Source organism: Hippopotamus amphibius, chromosome 1, assembly GCF_030028045.1.
Source record: "Hippopotamus amphibius kiboko isolate mHipAmp2 chromosome 1, mHipAmp2.hap2, whole genome shotgun sequence".
Lineage (NCBI taxonomy): Eukaryota > Metazoa > Chordata > Mammalia > Artiodactyla > Hippopotamidae > Hippopotamus > Hippopotamus amphibius.
The window spans coordinates 24,806,703-24,821,257 of record NC_080186.1 but is presented as its reverse complement, the minus strand read 5'-3'; the positions used below and the strand labels follow the sequence as shown (position 1 = coordinate 24,821,257).

Sequence of the window (14,555 nt, the reverse complement as noted above, 5' to 3'; positions counted from 1 at the left end):
CACGGGGCTGCTCTCACTTACCAGGGTGAAGTTAAGTGGAGGGGCCTGCCAGGTTTGGTCCAAGAAACTGACTGTGTGTTTTATTTATAACAGATTCAGGGCTGGCATTCTGGGCTAAAAGCAGCCACTGCAGACTTTTCACAGCATGGCCTTTTTATTATCTCAAGTCCTAGTTTAGTCTTCCAGACAAACTGCATTTATGAAGTCATAACTTGCCCCCCATTTTTATTAAGCACAGACATCTGTCCTTGCCAGCTGGATCCTCCGACCAGCGTGATGATCCGTCTACCCCGAATGTCTGTCGTGATCTGACCGATTTCAATCAGAAGCCAAGACACCAGACGTTTTGGGTTGCTTGGGGGACCTTATGATGGGTAATGGTGAGCTAATCCTTTCACTTTGGGGGATGAAGAGAAGAAAACAGGGCTCTCCTGCCTGCTTGGTTGGGGAAGCAGCTCAGTGAGGCCCAGCAGGTATGTCAGGCTTAGCCAGTTCAACCCCAATTCTCCTCTGGGCTGCTGTCGTGCTGTAATCCTAGAGTTCGATGGAATCGAGTTCCCAGAGGCCAGCCCCCATCCAAAGCTAGAACCCCCTCCAACCCAGCTGGGAGTCTGGCCTCTGCTTGTCAACCTCCAGGGACAACTCATTGCCTTTCCAGGGAGCCCATTTCCTCCTTGACGAGCAGGGACTTCTTCCTGATGTGGATTTCAAATCCCAGCACCTTGAAAACACCACCCATTGGCTATGGTTTTCCCTCTGGAGCCACCCAGAACATACTTCACCGCTTTCTATATGCCAGCCCTCTAGATATCTGGAATGTGCCACCACATTCCCCCAGGTCCTCCCTCCCCTGGGCTGGATAGTCCTGGGCTTTCCAGAAGCTCTTCACTGAGCTTCATTCCTTGGCATCCTGGTCACCCCTGAGTTCATCTGAGTCCTCCAAAGTGGAGGCCTGAGGCCCACCATAGGGCTGGGTTCAACCAACAGAGACTAGAATAGGACTGCAGCCATTAGGAGCAGCTTCTGTTGTTTCTTTGCTCCCACGGAGCTGAGTGTTTACCAAACAGTGTCTAGAACAGTGTCAGTCATGCTCTGTCACCCTAGTGCTCAGCTGGGGCTGAGGAGCCCAGGACCTGGGTTCGTCCTTGTGGGCACGGTTGGTTCTGGGCTTGGAGCCAGCCTTCACACTTCATTCCGCACACTGCCCCTCCAAGCCTGGCTACAAACTTGACACACAGCTTTGGATCCTAAGGCCAGAGGGAGGGGAGTGGAGAATGGGCGGGACACCCTGTCCCGCCTGGCACAGCTGCACATCTGTGGCAGTGGCCACGCGAGCTGAGCTGAGCTGGCCAGTCTTCTGGAGAGCGGGATGACGTGCTCAGACCACTCCCTCCACCTGCTGTGCAGACCAGGAGGGGTGCTAAGGCATTCCTGGGCGGGGCCCCTGACAGGAGCAGCGTTTTGCCCCACTTCTTGACGGGTGAGGTCGTTCATCAGGTTAAGCAGAGCCGGCGGTGCGCACGGCCGAGCCGGCCTCTGCCAGATGTCTCCCGCTCCTCTCAGCAGAGTCCTTCAGACTGCTTTCCACCTCCTGCTCTGGCAGCAAGGATCAGGGCCTCTGGCAGCCCTCTAATCATCTTGGTGGCAGACGGAGCACATCTAGCCCAGTCTCTGGCTTTCTCTTTTTATCCTGTGAGTGCATGGAGAATAAATGCAAGCCCTGATTTCCAAGAAGGTGAAGATAACAGTAAATCAATCTGTTAACCCCGCTCTCTGCCCATCCTACCTGCCTTACCTTCCACAGACAGCTGGGCCCGTGAGCAGACAGATGTGGCCAAGATCGAGGTTCCGGCATCAGAGGATGGGAGCCGCGTGAGGGGGCAGCAGCAGGCTGCCAGGCCTGGCCAGGAGCCATCTGGGATCCAGTGTGTCGGGGATGAGAGGTGGGAGGGGTCAGCAGATAGCTGCATTCCAGTGCTGCCTTGTCTCCTCCCCTCCCCCAGCCTCCCCACCTTCTCACTCCTAACCTAAGAAGCACAGATTTTGTGCAATGACAAGGAAAGGGAACATTCAGTGCCAGGCTTTTAATTACAATTGCTTCAGGCTGCTGGCCTCCATGCCAAATGGCCACATGGAGAGTGTTCTATCACGGTGCAACCAACAGGGTCCAGTCTATAGTGTGTGCACTTGGCACCTGGTGAGGGTGGGGCTGTGTTCCCATTGGGGAAGGGCTGGGCTAAGATTAGTTCACACGGGCCTCAAGGAGCAGCTGCCAAGTGCAGCCTGGGCTTTAGGGAGCCCCTGGACCAGATGGAAATGCCTGCTGAAACCGCTATAGCAGACTCCAGGGAAGACCTGTAATTGGGTGGGAGAGGGGTCTTTGGGAGGAGGGCCAAGCTCTGGAAGGATGATGGTGATGGATGGTGCTGTGGGGTGTGGCCAAGTGAGAGGAACACAACGATAATCTTGTGCATAACACTCTACAGTTTACAAAGAGCTTTCCACTTTCTTGAGCGTGCTTAATCCTCATATCAATCCTGCTTAGGGGACACAGCTCAGAGAAGGGAAGGGACACTGCCCAGAGTTAAACGGGCAGAAAACCAGGAGTGGAGCCCCGGCCTCTCTCTGCAACCAGCAGTCTTTCCACGAGGAGTGGGGGTAGGTCGCCCAGCAGCCAGAGCAGCAGCCCCGGCAGGGGGTAGTTTGCACCCCCGGTGCCACCAGGATGGCCCTGGCTCAGGGCAGCACCGTGGTGACGCTGGTGAGCACCACGTGCTCCGAGACTCTGGAGACGGAGCACCGGCTCTGCAAGGACGAGGACTTGTGGCTGGCAGAGGAGCGAGTGCTGCGGGCCTTTAGGGAGGCGCAGGGACCCAGGCCGGGCAGGCAGCAGGAGAAGGCGGCCTTAAACTGCTCCCGAAATTTGCCTTGGTTGAAAGACAGACGACACAGCCATAAGGAGATGGAAGCGGCAGGAAGGGGCCTTGGGCCCAGGGACACCCACGCAGCTCCAGCCAAGCTGCCTGTGAGGGAGCGGGAGGGAAGAGTAGAGCTGGGCTGGAGAGAGCCCCCAAGGCAACCTCGTGACTGCCAGGGAGAGTGAAGACAGGCCCTGGAGCAGGTTCCCAAGGAGAAATGCAATTTTCATCTGATTCCTTGACTGCGCTCTGGCTCTGAGCCCGGCTCAAAACGTGGTGTCTGGCTCAGGGACCTCAGGTCGCCTCTCCCCTGTTGGCATGTAGGTGGAGGGGCTCGGGGCTCACCATCTGTGGCTAGGCTTTCCCCATCTCTTGCCCCACGGTGATGAAAATGACAGGGGCAGCAGCCCTGGCACAAGGCACTGTCCCGGGCGCCTGAGCTTGTCGCCCAGCTCACCCCAGCACCCTGCGGGCCCAGAGGCCTTTAGCCTCACTCCACAGAGGAGACACACAGATGCAGTGGCTTGCCCAAGGTCACCAGCCAGGAGCTGGATCCCGTTCTAATTCTAAAGCCCTTTGCTTAAAGGGGAGACAGTGGGGAAGGAGGGACCACCACAGCCACCTGTACAGTCAGAGGACACCAGGCAACAGATCGCACTGGGACTGAACAACCATGTTTCAGTCACCCCGTAAGCCTTGCTGGCAGAAGGCCAAGCACACAGTAGGCGCTCAGTAATGTAGACCAAACGAAGGGATGCACGTCAGGAAGTCTGCCTGATGTGCCCTCCGTGGCATGCTCATCTCTTCTGTTCTCTCTTGTGAGCTGGAAGCCACCGGCCAGCCTTTGTTGAGTAATTCTTTAGTCTCAATGATGGTTACAATACTGACCCCGGCGCCTTCTTTAACCTTTCAACCTTTTCGCAAAGATTGTTTGTCCAGGCAGGAACAGTCATCTGGTCAGTTCTCTAGGCCTGGTCCGAGTCGGAGGCCTGGTGAGTCACACTGCTGAGCCCAGGCAGGGGGCCGGGGTGGGGCCTTTCCACCCTGAGACTGGGAGGTAGTGGAAGTGGGTGGAGGCTGTGGGACAGCGGAGAGAGGAGGCCTGGACGGGGGGCAGGGGACCAGGGCTGCCTGGACTTCAGAGGGGAGAGCTAGAGGGCTGATGCTGGAGGCAGGTGGATTCAGGGGTAGCCACCTCTCCCCCTCAAATTCTGGCCACTCAGTATGTGTCTGGCTGGGCGTGGGGAAGCTGTTTCCCGGCCTTGGGCTGCCCCTGCTGGTGGCCTTCCCTTCCCCCTGATGCCTCGATTATGCAGTCACCTTCTCAGGCAGGGGCTCCATGTGGAGCCTGTGTTGACCAGACGGGCCGATTGGCAGTCCTGCTGCGCATGCCTCAGGCAGGGGTGGAGGTGAGCTGGCCCAGCCCCTGCCCCCTGCCCCCCCCAACCAGTGGTCTGCATAATCTGTGAAACTGGTGCTGGTCACCTTCTTTGGCCACTACTGTGAGTGTAGCCTGTCTCCCACACAGACCAGGGCTCCTGGGCAGGGCCAAGTCTTCCCTCTGAGTGGGAGTTCCCAGAGCAGGGTCACAGTCCCCGGGAGGCAGCAGGTGTGTCCTCCCCCATGTGCTTCATTCAGCCTGGGTAGACTTGGCCGAAGGGGAGCCTTGTCCTGGGGACTGTTGCCACCCTCAGCCACGCTGCGTCCCCAGCCCACTCACCACTGAGGAAGTTGTAGATGATGGGGTTGGCGGCGCTGTTGGCGTACACCAGCCAGTGGGAGAAGGTGAAGCAGGCATAGACTGCTTCTCGGTCGCTGACTTGGCGGAACATCCCGAAAACCCTAGGATGGGGGGCAGGACACTCAGAGATGGGGGAGGGGTGTGTGTGTGTGTGTGTTTATTTTGGGCAGGAGTCACCATCCTCATGTAACAGACAGGAAAACCAAGGCTCAGAAAAGGAAGGTAAGTTGACCAAGGTCACATAGCTCATGAATGGCTGTACAGTACAGGAGTCCCACTGCCCCTTCTGTCCACCAGGTGGCCCTTTCCCGGGCCTCTGGGTCTGGGGTCCTGACCACAGTGTGGGGTTCTTGAGCGCAGAGTATGACCAGCGTGGGCCTGAGAACAGGGACCAGGGTACCTCTGCTCCGTCACCAGCTATCTGATCCCCTGGGCCACCCCTCCACTTTATCATCCATCCTCACAGCACCGTGATGAGTCATAGACATCATCCATTTCTCAAAGAGGGAAACTGCGGTTCAGAGAAGCAAAGTGGTATGCCTGCGATCTCACAACCAGGAAGCGGCCAAGCACAAACTCACACTGAGATTGTGTTGTGGCAAATAGCCCAGGGTCTTGCCCGCCCCCTGCCCACCACTATGTGGCCCCTCACTCGCTGTTCTTCCAGACACCTGGGGGTGTGGTTCCTCCCTTCAAGTCTCTGCCAAGTGTCACTTTGGAGAGGCTTTTTTTTTAAACCATTACATCTAAAAAAAGCCCCCCAATTTTTGGACTTCCCTGGTGGCGCAGTGGTTAAGAATCCACCTGCCAATGCAGGGGACATGGGTTCAAGCCCTGGTCCGGGCAGATCCCACTTGCCACAGATCAGCTAAGCCCATGCGCCACAACTACTGAGCCTGTGCTCTACAGCTCACGAGCCACAACTACTGAAGCCTGTGTGCCTAGAGCCCGTGCTCCACAGCAAGAGAAGCCACTGCAATGAGAAGCCTATGCACCGCAAGGGAGGGTAGCCCCTGCTCACCACAACTAGAGAAAGCCGTCGTGCAGCAACAAAGACCCAATGCAGCCAAAATAAATGAATTTAAAAAAAAAAGATTTTTTAAAAACCCCACCAACCTCTGTCACTGCCACTCTCTATCCCTTTTCACTATTTTTTCTTCATAGCAATTATCCCTGCTGACATTGTGATACATGTCCATTCTCTCTCCGGCCACGTCACCTCCATGAAGGCAGGACGTTGTCCTGTGCACTTGTTCACTCTGTCCCCAGCCCCTACCACCTGATGATTGAGTGCATAGGTGAGAGAATTTTCACAACCGCCCTAGGAGGCAGGCTGGTTATCATTCATGTTTTGCAGATGAGGAGATTGAGGCTCAAAGAAGAGAAATTACTCCCCCAACATCACACAGTAGATGAGCAGTGGAGCCAGGTCTTTCTCCAAAGCAGAGAGAGCCCCTTCTGACCCCACCACCTCTCCCCACCCCCAGCCACTCCCCACATGCTCTCACCTCTTGAGGACATTGAGGACACTGATGGGCAGGTAGCAGAGGGCAAAGACCAGCAGCACCACTATCAGCATCTTGGCCGTCTTCCTCCGAGCTCGCATTTGCTTTACCTCGGCCAGGAATGCACGGGCCCGAGGCGGGGGCTCTGCACCCGGGCCCTGCCCCTGGTCCTCCAGCTGGTCTGAGGGCCGCTTCCAGTTCCTCACCAGGGCTGACGTGCCAGGGATCTGTCCAGCACACACAGACAGTGGTGGGTACAGCTGCTTGGGAGGGTCATTCTGCTTTGCTGGGCCTGCTCCAGCCTGGACCCTGGGGCAGGGGGAGGTGGGCAAGGGAACAAGCCCTTGTAGTAGGAAGGAACCTAACATTCATGATAAAAACCAACACTCTGGACTTGAGCGTACTTCCGTTTTCCATTAGCTCATTGTGAGACCACCCACAATATGCCTTTTGGGAGGTATTATTGGCCCTTAGTTATAGATGAGGTGGGGACCCTTGACAAGTCCCCAGGTCACAGCCTGGGGCCTGAACATCCTCCCAGCTACCTATCCATCTTCCTTAAATCACCACCTCCATCTGAGGGGACGGGTGGGTGATGAGTTGTGGCTCCCCCTGGCCTACGCCTGACTCTGGGAGGCCTGAACAGGGAGTAAGCAGGTGGGCAGCATGGAATGGCCTGGGCCTCAGGGCACAGGTCCCAGCCTAGGGCAGTGCCAGTAGGCCTATGGTGCTTCTAGGCTCCTGGAGCAGCCACAGATGTCCTCAGAGCCTCTCCCGTACTGGACACCTGAATCACCCCACAACAGAAGGACGTGGGGCTAGAATGCAGGAAACTTGGGGTCTAGGGCCAGCTCAGCCATTTATGAGCTATGTGACCTTGGTAAACTCAGTCTTCTTTTCTGAGCCTTGGTTTTCCTGTTGGATAAGGATAGTGACTCCTGCCATCTTGACCGGGGGACTGTGAGGAGCAGATGGCAAGTGCTGGTGGACTGCAAGGCTGCTCATGTTCTGGCCGGCATCCTCTCCCTGCCCAGGCACAGATCCAGGACTCATCCCGCTAGTGCCAAGGGCCTCTGAGCACCCCCTCCCCTGGCACAACTCCCCAACAAAACCTGCTGTTAGTCAGTTTCTAATAGAGGAAAGGAAGAAGGCCCTGGAACCAGAAAGGCTCTGCCACTCATTGGCTGTGGCAAGTTGGTTGCCCTCACTCAGCATTTGTAAAGTGGGTAATATCGCTTCTTGGGTTAGAGAGCTGTGAAGACGTTGCAAGCAAGGTGCCTAATCTGGAAAGCAACACGGAGGTGCCATTATTGTTGTTGAGTCCCTGATCGTCCACTCACTGGTGAGGGATTTGGGAGAGGTTGCTTTGCCTCTCTGGGTCTGTTTGCTCATGTGGTAAGGTGGGGATAACGTATGGTGGTGGAGAGGATGCAAGACTAGCTGGGAGGGCCTGGTACAATAACAGCTACTGATACTAGGAAAATGTCAGTTACTATTTGGTTCCAGGGCTGGCACTAGCCCTTTTGGACTTGAGTTTGACACGTCCCTAGGGCTTGCCTCTCTGGTTACAGCCAGGATGGCATGTTCCGAAGGCAGAGGACTGTCTACTCCCTCAAACCAGTAGCCCTGTCCCCTCCCAGCCCAGACAGTGACATCAGAGTGGGCCTCACCTGGCGGCCCCAAAGCGTGCGGAAGATCTGGAAGTAGGCCATGGCCATGAGGCCCAGCGGGGCCAGGTAGGTGACGATGAAGAAGCAGCTGTGGTAGATCTTGGGATAGAGATCATCTGCAGGGGCCAAGGGGTGCGGAGGTTGGCCTTGACCTGGGAACCCCCGCCCCGCCCTGCTTAGCAGTGCCACCCTGCCCCGACGAGGGCCAGAGCAAGCAGCTGGGCCCCGTACAGGCGCCATGGCAGAGAGACCCTGGAGCTGCCCAGCCCGGGGGTGTGCATCCTGGAGGGACCCCTGGCAGATGTCTGCACTAGTGGAGGTACCCACCCTGGAGGTATCCCTGGTAGACGCCTGCTCTATAGTGTCCTCCCGAGAGATACCCACCCCGGGGTGCCCACCCCGAAAGTGCCCTGATAGATGTCTGCCCTGGGGGGGTGTGCCCCAGAGGTGCCCACTTCAGGGACGCCTGCCCAAGGCTCCCGCCATTACCTGCCCAAGGCTCCCGCCATTACCTGCCCAGCGTTCATCACAGACAGAGAAGAGCCGGGTGCGATTGGCTAGCTCGGGCAGCACACTGCTGCATTCCATGACAGCAGCCTGGGGCACCATGACGGCCAGTGACACAGCCCAGATGCCCAGGATGGAGCCACGGGCACGCCGGGCAGTGCTCTTGAACAGCAGGGGGTGGCAGATAGCATACCAGCGGTCCAGGGCGATGAAGCTGAGAGTCAGCACTGCCACGGACACAGACACGGCCTGCCCCATGGGGACACCGTGTCAGTCCTTTGGGGGCCACTCAGAGACATGGGGTGAGGGGTGGAGCTCACAGCCCAGAAATACCAGGCAGCCAGGTGCAGTGCAAATCCTGCCTCCAGCACTTACTGCCCGTGTAGATTTGGGCAAATCACTCGCCCTCTCTGAGCCTCATCTGCAGAATGGGAATGTATCATCCACCTGGCAGGATTCTTGTGAGAATAAGTGAAATTCTGGATGGAGAATGTCCAGCTTGATACCTGGCACACGGTACGTGCTCCCCTACTGTGAATAATAACTTACACTTTTGGAAATAACTGCGGGCCAGACACCGTCCTCATTATCCTCATAAGCCAGGAGGTGGGTCCTCTCACCCCCAAGGTACAGATAAGGAAACTGAAGCACAGAAAGGTTAAATAACTTGCCTAAGGTGAATTTCCTCACCTGCCCATCTTTATTCTCAGGGTTGCCAGAGTTAATCGGTTGAGTGGAAAACCTCAAAATAATGGGGAATCCAAGAGGCGATTCTCTCTGCCCTGAGATTCCATCTCTTACCCAGACTGTGAGGAAAAAAGAATCCTCATTCTGGGAGGCAGAGGTGAACCTAGGCCAGAGATGTAGGTGGGCATTGGCTCCAGGAGTGCTCCCTGCCCTCTGGCGTATAGGGAGAGGGTCGAGGGATGCAACCTGGGCCTCTGGCCAGCCCTCCTTCCACCCCAACAACCCCATGGGATGTCCTGATTCCCACCACGGGGGGTGGGAAGGCCCTAGCCAGGAGTGGTAAGGGAAAGGGAAGACTCTTTCCAGCAGGCCCCCTCAAATCTACCTGCCTTGGGATCAGAGAGCAGGCCCAAGGCTCTGTCGCCATGGGCTTGTGCCTCTCTCCTCCACTGCATGCCCGTGTACCTGGAAGTGACGGTACACGTGTCTGCACATGGCTGTGTGTATGTCTGTGGGTGTGACCTGGAGGGGATCTCTGTGTGAGTATACGGGGCTGTGTCTGTGTCTGGCGGCCTGCCCTTGCTGACGATAGAGCATGACACAGCCGAGGTGCTGAGCCACCATGGCCTGTCTGAAAGGCAAGGCTTAGGGTCACTGAGATCCACACAAGACCACGGTTTTTGTACTTGGTGTGACAGGGTGGTCATGAGGGGCACCCAGGCAGAGCTCACCTGTAGATAGGGGATGACCTTGCAGAGGGCATGGCCAAAGAGCCAGGATTCAGTGATGTCTACCAATAAGCTGGCCGGCAGGCAGATGGCTGTCACCAGCACGTCAGCCAGGGACAGGTTGACGATGAAGTAGTTGGTGACTGTCCTCATGTGGTGGTTCCGCCACACGGCCAGGCAGACTGCAAGGTGGGACCGCATGAGATGAGGCCCGTGGCAGAGCCACGCCCAGTCTAGTTGGGTCCCATCAGTGAGACCCTTCCCCAACGCTACCCAGTAGGGACTGGGGGGAGGGGCAGAAAAGCGAGGCCCAGGACCCCTCCCAGTCCCAGGGGCAGCCAACAGCACCACAGGGACCTAGAGACTTACCCAGCGTGTTGCCCACCAGGGCCACGAGGAACACAGCCACGTATGCTGCAATGAGGACCCACTCGTACTGCTTCGGGTACAGATAATCACGCCAGAGATAGTGGAGAAACGCGTCTTCGTAGTCTGGAGGCACTGGGGATGGTTCCCCGCTGTCAGCAGGGACCCACCTCTGAGGCCCTGGGGTGGCTGAGGGTTCCATGTGCTCAGGAGCCACTACAGCTGATGGGCATCCCAGGCTTTCCCGAGGAAGGGGCGCCCCCGGGCCAGGCCTTAGCCCACTTCCCTCAGGGGGCCCAGAGTCTTGCACTCAGGTGTTTGGGGTCCCAGCCCCAAACCTTCTGAAGGAAGGAAAAGGGAACATTAGGGAGGGTGCCAGGCAATTTGCAGACAAACTCCCTCTTGATTCTTACAGTCACGTGGGTTATGGAGAGCCTGAAATCGATGGAGAAAGACAAATCTGCCTTGTATCCCAATCTCATACCAGTTGGGTAACTTACCTCTCCCCTCTCAGCCTTGGTTTCCCCATCTGTGCTGTGGAGTAATAACTGAACCTGCCTCACAGGGCGGTGGGTGAGGAGTAATGAGCTGTAATGAACGCCGAGTGCTTTACCCAGAAACTAGCACCGGAAGTCAGCTTCACCAGCGTCGCCAGTTACCACTATAAAGAGCCCTGCTTTGCAGAGGGGGAGACAGAACCTCAGAGAGGTTGAGCGCCTTGCTGAAGGTCACAAAGCTGCTCTTCCAGGTCTGTGTGAGTCCACCAAACACCACAGATTGGGGAGGGGACGCCATCCTGATTTAAATGTTCTCTCCTGAGTCAGTTTACAGGCCTGAATCCTTGGTTGAAAAAACGGTTAAGGGAGGCTTTTAAAGACCCAGGCCCCGCCCATAAGACCTGCCAGACCCTCCCTGGTGGACACACACACACACAGTGTGGGTAGAAGGGCAGGGAGGCACGGACAACCTCCGCGAAAGCGAGAGGGGAGCCCCAGGCCCAGGGGTGGGCGGGTCAGCCCGAGACCCCTGCTAGTCCCCGCCTTGAATCCCGTGGCCGCGATGCGCCCCGACGGGCGCCAGGGGTCGCTAGACCGGCGCGCAGGCCGCCCTCTCCATTCATAAATCCGGCCTCGCACCCCGCCCCTCCTCGCTCGCTCAGACCCCTCCTTCCCCCTGCTGAGCAGAGACGACCCCGGACGTGTATAGGAGGGTTGCCAATCTCTGGAGGCCCCCGGGGGAACGTGAGGGGTGTCCATACCCTCACCGGCGCCGGTGGACCCGCTTCCTCAGTGGGACCTCCCTGCATCTCGGGGGCCGAAGGGGCTGCGGGGTGGGGAGCGAGGGCGCGAAGCGTCCTTTAGGAGACTGCCGGGAGGAGGGCAGAGCCTGCTGGGGACCCAGCCCCCCGGCACCCAGGTTATCTCCCAGACTTGGCTCCCGCCGATGGTCCTCTGGAACCCCCCACCCCGGGCTCCGCACCTGTTGGCTCCAGGACCCCGGCGTCCTCGGCTGCTGGTCCCCCGATCTTGCACCGGGACTTCACCTCCCCGCCCTGAAGGCCGATCTCCGGGGACCGGGGTGGGGGGGAGGGGGCCAGGGCCGCCCCCTCCCAAGGCTGCGCTGCCCGGGCTCGCTCGGCTGGGCGCGGGCGCCGGCTCCGACGCGGGCTGTGGCTGGGCGCGGGCTCCGCCAGGCTGCGCGCCACGGGGAGGGGGGGCCGGGGCGGGGAGGGAGCCCCCAGCCTGTCTCGGCTGCAGGTCTCCCAATCCTGAGACGGGGAGGGCGCAAGGAGATGCCCGTTTCTCCCCGCCCCAGACTTCACGCGTCCATCCCACCTCCATTCATGTGTCCATCCGTTCATTCATACCGTTCGCATTCATTCAACATTTCTGCCTCTGGCAGCTCTGCGTTCAGAGCGCACCTACTGTGTGCCGGCGGGCTCCGGGCAGCTTCGGAGAACCTCGCTGCAGAGATGGATCCCAGCTCCACCTCTCCCTGCTGCCTCACCTACTGGTGAGGATGATGGCATAGGTGGGTCACTGAACCGCCTCCAGCCAGGCTCCGGCTGTTGCTGGAGCAGCCAGCTCCCAGCGATGGCAGAAGGCCCTGCTCACGCATCTCCCAGCCTTCCGATTCTATCTGCCCTCCAATCCTTTTTGTTCATATCTACTTCCCCACCTCCCAAGACAGGGACGGTAGGTGGGGGCAGGAAGGGGGGGGTGGCAGAGGGGCTGATTAATTCAACAAACATTTTCTAAGCTGTGTGCCAGGCAATGAGCTAGAATAATACAGCTGTCATTTGTACAGTCCCCGCCACGCATGATCTCATTTAATCTTCACATCAACCCGGTGAGGCAGCTGTTACCATCCCCATTTCACAGATAAGAACCCTGGACTCACATGGTTCAGTGACTTGCCCAAGCTCACACAGCAGAGGCCAAGCTGGGATTCAAACCTGCACGCTTCTCCAGGTCTACCCTCCTCCCTCACCAGACAGAGGCACCCAGGCTGGCTGGAGGCAGGTGGGCTCCCAGACAGGCAAGTCCTCTATAGCGTGAGGAGAGCTGCCAGGGGGCCCAGGAGCTGTGGGGCACAGAAGAACAGATCGATTCAACCAGGGCATCAGGACAGGCCTCCTAGAGCAAGAACACAGCGATCTAAAGAATGAGAAGGATGCTCTGCAGGGGGGTGGGATTCAAGGCAGAGGAAACAACAGGGGCAAACATGTGGAGGCTGGGCCTTCCAGGAGTCACGAGTGGGTGAAGGGTGACCTTCTGGGCATCAAGCCATCACCTTGGCCATTATCTTTCTCAGGACAGGATCTTCCTAACCCATCAGATTCACCCTCCTCTCTAACCCACAGAGATTCACATCCTTTCCCTCCTGGGAGGTAATTCCTGAGATGGAACTTCCATCTTCCCTGTTGCAGCCAAAGCCTTTTTTCAAAGGAGCTAGAGTTGCACCATTAGGCATAGACTGTGTTGGAGGGAAGCTAGGGCAGCCCAGGGGTGGGTCAGGGGCCTCCTTCACCTGTCCAGGGCAGGAGGGAGGACTGAAGGCTGGCCCTAGGGCAGAACTCTGTCCCTGGGTGGCATCCGCACAGTGAGTGATGGGTCAGAGCATCCATGCAGTTCCAACACTCTGTCCTGCCTGCCCTAAGTGCTGGCAGAGGTAGGGGAATGGATCAGAGGACGTGTATGTGTGTGTGTGTGTGTGTGTGTGTGTGTCTGTGAGAGAGCAAGAGAGAGAGACAGAGAAAGAGAGAGATGGAGTTTGAGTGTCTGTATTTGGAAGTAAGGGCTGTGACTGTGTGTCTGGGGGATCCAGTGAGTGGCTGTGTGTGTGTTTGTGTCTCTGAGCATGCATGTGGGTAGGGGACAGGCTCTGGGTTGATGACTGGGGGTCATCCTGGGTGAGATGTGTCTGTATGGGTCTTGATTTTTCTCTGTGGTTACTGGTGTTTGTGCCTATGAGGGGGGTGTGTGTGTGTGTGTTGGGGGGGTGTCTGTCTCTCGGTGTGTTTGGATATGTGATTGTGTCTGTGACTAGCATAGGCCCCCCAGTGTGTTCCCTTGTGGATGTGGGAATGTGAGTGTGGTGTGCCTTTGTGTCCGTGGCTCTGCAAGCGTGCGTGCATGGAACTTGGTACATCTGCCCCCACAGTGGTGACTCATCTAATCCCCCACATGACCCCCCCCATCTAGAGCTGTGACTGTTTGCTAGCTAGGGGCTGGGGAGGGGGCTGTGGCACATGCGGGGATGGGAGGCAGATTGTGCAGGGACACTCAAATGACAGCTGCAGCAAACAAGGTACAGCCAGCGATGTGAAAGGTACAGACCCCTCTGTGCCTGTGTGGGCGGTGGGCACCAGCTGAGCCCAGCACAGCTCAGGTTTAGAAGCCAGCTCAGAGCTCAGAATGCCATGATTCAGGGCCTCCCAGACACCCTGGATGGGAGTGAGCAAGGGGCTTCCCAGGTCCCCCCAAATCATTATAAAGCGGGTGCATGTCTGTGTGGGGAAGGAGGCAGGCTGATAATCCACCCCTACACCCACAATACCCAATTACCCGGAGCCAGTCCCATCTCTCCTTAAGAGGGATCCCGATTGCCAAACCCCCTCTTTGTCCCTTGGTACCCCAGAGATGGCGGCTCCCCAGCACAAGGGATCCTGAGTGACTCCTTCTACCCTGAAGCAGCAGATCTTTTTTCCTCCCCTATCAGATCCTGGCCAGGGAGGAGGCTCTGGGTCCCCAGGTCCTGAGTCTGGCTCCCTTAACCACAGCCTGAGCGTGGAAGAAGCCAGTTATTTGGCCTCTGTGGGCGTGGGGTAGAGACCCTGGTGTGTCTGCTCAGAGAAAATCTTGGGGTCCCCAGGGGGCCAGTGATGCTCCAGGAGACCCCCAAGAAGCTGCAGTTACTTGGTTTTGGGCTCA

The 14,555-nt window shown here is 57.6% G+C and overlaps 1 protein-coding gene across 1 annotated transcript; it reads right to left on the bottom strand.

Annotated features, from left to right (window-relative positions):
- Positions 1 to 2,459: 2,459 nt before the first annotated feature.
- Positions 2,460 to 10,514, bottom strand: HCRTR1 (hypocretin receptor 1). Its single transcript, XM_057703583.1, has 7 exons — positions 10,126 to 10,514; positions 9,760 to 9,938; positions 8,347 to 8,590; positions 7,835 to 7,950; positions 6,168 to 6,391; positions 4,639 to 4,760; positions 2,460 to 2,927 (listed from the first exon to the last, which is right to left on the bottom strand). Exons 1-7 carry the CDS (start codon positions 10,322 to 10,324, stop codon positions 2,737 to 2,739), a joined length of 1,275 nt encoding a protein of 424 aa, XP_057559566.1. The 5' UTR covers positions 10,325 to 10,514; the 3' UTR covers positions 2,460 to 2,736.
- Positions 10,515 to 14,555: the final 4,041 nt, after the last annotated feature.

Coding starts and splice junctions, on each gene's coding strand:
- HCRTR1 (XM_057703583.1), bottom strand. CDS start 10,324: ATGGAACCCTCAGCCACCCCAGGGCCTCAGAGGTGGGTCCCTGCTGAC. Junction 9,939..10,125: donor CCTGGTGGGCAACACGCTGG/GTAAGTCTCTAG, acceptor CCCACCTTGCAG/TCTGCCTGGCCGTGTGGCGG. Junction 6,392..7,834: donor GCACGCTTTGGGGCCGCCAG/GTGAGGCCCACT, acceptor TGTGCTGGACAG/ATCCCTGGCACGTCAGCCCT.